The 2,891-nt window shown below is 29.5% G+C and overlaps 1 protein-coding gene across 1 annotated transcript; it reads right to left on the reverse strand.

Annotated features, from left to right (window-relative positions):
- Positions 1 to 819: 819 nt before the first annotated feature.
- LOC112762799 (uncharacterized) lies at positions 820 to 1,538 on the reverse strand. Its single transcript, XM_025808637.1, has 2 exons — positions 1,343 to 1,538; positions 820 to 1,271 (listed from the first exon to the last, which is right to left on the reverse strand). Exons 1-2 carry the CDS (start codon positions 1,536 to 1,538, stop codon positions 820 to 822), a joined length of 648 nt encoding a protein of 215 aa, XP_025664422.1.
- Between the last annotated feature and the right edge of the window lie 1,353 nt (positions 1,539 to 2,891).

Here is a 2,891-nt window from a genome sequence, read left to right on the forward strand (position 1 = left end):
AAAGGTTTTGATTCATGTGTATTTAGGGAAATAATTTTTTTTATTTATTTTAATAAAAAAACCTTAAATAAATGGTTTAATTTAAAGCGGTTTAAATTTAAACACTTTCTATTATATTACTAATGAAATAAGTAAGCTAAAAAAATTTTTCTATCTATCATCAAACTCAAACCGGGCATAACATGAAAATTTGTTAATAACACACAAATCAAACAAGTTTATATATACTTTAAAATTTTAAGAATTGAAATCCACCAATTTAGGTGGTATTCTATTAATCAAATGAATTTACTAGTTCAACAAAATGCTAGCTCGCAATTCTAGTAAATTTGAGAGGTTTATGGAGCGAAAGTTTATTACTCCTCCATTCGATAATATGTGTTGAAGATTTGAAAGACGAGCTTCTAACCATTTATATTATTGCGTACTAGAGAACAGTTTTTATTGTATTCAAGTTTTTCTATTTTATTAATAGAATATGCATCTCTTTAAAGTTTAGACTTCAAAAAATAATACATAAAAAATGTAATCTTATTGTGTATATAATCATACTTAACCAGTAAATTAATAACTCGACCAACTCAAATTAATTTGTCGCACTGCTTTAGTTGCCCTAAGAAATAAGGTTTCTTTACCTTTTTTTTAGAATTTGGTTTTATGCATCAAAATTTGAATTTTTCTTGAAAAAAAAAATTGTTATTCACATTCTAACAAATAGGATAATAATACTACATAAGCAGGACGTAAATTCAAGTGTAAAACTGTACAAAACGCTAAAAAAATTCTTTCAGTTTGATTATAATTGAGAACACAGGAGACCTATTCATCGTCACCGTGTGAAGTTGGAGATATGAGGCAGCGGCACAATGGGCAAGAATACGGCGACTGATGGTCGGCACAGCATCGGAGCCAGCGGAGCATGCAACGATCATGAAAAACATGCGAGCAATTTATGCGAACAACTTCTACACTTGAATCTTCGTTACCATGGCCAAACTTCTCCAAGCAAATAGCGCATTCAGCGTCATCATCTTGCTCATCAATTTTGGATCTCTCTAACAGATTCACGAGTTGTGCTAGTTCAGGAACGTTTTCACAGAGATCATCATTATAGATATCAGAATCTTGAACAATGTTGCGCCTGGTAACAACGTGAAGGTTCACAACAATCTCCAGCGTGTTGGAGTCACACCCTTCACGGCTTAGAATCCTTCTTGCAGTTTCGCCTATGGCAGGTAAAATTTGGTCCAATAACTCAGGGGATGCAGGCACTGAAGAGAAGATTTCATGCAATAAGATTGTGTCTTCTCTGTGTTGAGGTCTGTGAATGGAGTACAACTACATAGGATATCTGAGGGAACCAAGATTGCTTCAGTAGTTGTAGTAGAAGAAAATTCAACATCAGAGCCTTGGGTAATTTGGATCAATTCTTGGGTGCAATTGAAAATGATGGAGAAACAATCACCGAAATAAAACTCTTGTGGTATGCCTTGGTTTTCAATGGGAGTAATTCGCAACCAAAAAACGGTGGATTCCATGGCAAGTAACAAAAGTGATGGGTTCGTTTATTCGAATTATCAAGATCCGGCTACTCAAGTAAGAAAGATTTCTAATAACAAAAAAGCGAGGAGAGCGTTCTACAAGAGTAAGCGAATGGTTAATTCACTCGAATCTTTCTTGGAAGTGGAAAACCAAAAGATGCTATGCTGCCTACCAGACAGAGTCTTGATTTTCTTTAATAGCTTAAGAGAAAAATTAAAGATGGTTTTAAATTTAGTTTCGAATTGGTATTTTCTATAGATCCTAAAATATTAAAGATTTGATCTATTTTTTGCATTGATAAGATATTAAAAGAGCAACGTGTTATTATAATATTTTTTTGTTGGTAAATATTATTGATTTTTACATGGATAATACGAATAATTTAATTAAATATCTTTAATAGAATTTAGCTAAATACTTTAATACATGAATTATATGATTTAACACATAAATCAAATCTTAAGTTTAAAAGTTGCCTTGTCAATGAATTATAACTCAAATAACATAATTTCTCTATACTCACTTAAGAGGTTGCGGGTTCGACTCTCGGTATTTTCGATAAAAAAAATTTGAAAATTGTCTTGAAATTATTATTGTTGTTTAATTTGAATTTGATCTTAAAAATATAAAATATCATTATACTTAATTTTTAAATCATTAAATAATCCTTTTAAAAGAATTTTAAAAATACTAATATATCCTTTAAGAATTAGAGTTGTTTGATTATGTGAATAATTAAAATTTTGAATTTGATTAAATTAAAACACCAAAATGCAATCTTTTAGGAATCAAAGGATTAAAATATCCTTAGTAAGTAAATTTGTTTGCCCTTATGAGAAGTTAAAAATTTGAATTTATATTAAAAATACAATAATAATACTTTTATAATTAATTTTAAAAAAACTAAAATAATATTTTTTTAGACTAAAGTTATTTAATTCCGTTAGATATTAGATATTTGAACTTGATTTATTTTAAGAAGAATAAAATATCTGATTTGTTAATTAGTAAATAAGAAAACTATCATTTTAGTTAATTTTAAAAAAAACTAAAATATCCTTTTATGAATATGATTGGTTAATTGTATTAGAAATTAAAAACTTTGAATTTAGTTTTAGATCGGAAAAGCTCTGCATACAAGTCCTAAGGGCTTGTATGCTTTACAAGCTCATTAAACAATAAAATCAAAATACGCGCTGCTCCACGTACGTTGATTACACGCGCTATATAAGATCCCGCGTATATCTAACTACCAAATTTAAAATATTTGTTTCCTTCTTCGTTTTCGTTATTTTGAGATTTGGTTGTTCTTCTTCTCGCGCCTCTTCCCTCGTTCTTCTCCATCGTTC

The sequence above is a fragment of the Arachis hypogaea genome, chromosome 17 (genome assembly GCF_003086295.3).
Source record: "Arachis hypogaea cultivar Tifrunner chromosome 17, arahy.Tifrunner.gnm2.J5K5, whole genome shotgun sequence".
NCBI classification, from domain to species: Eukaryota; Viridiplantae; Streptophyta; class Magnoliopsida; order Fabales; family Fabaceae; genus Arachis; species Arachis hypogaea.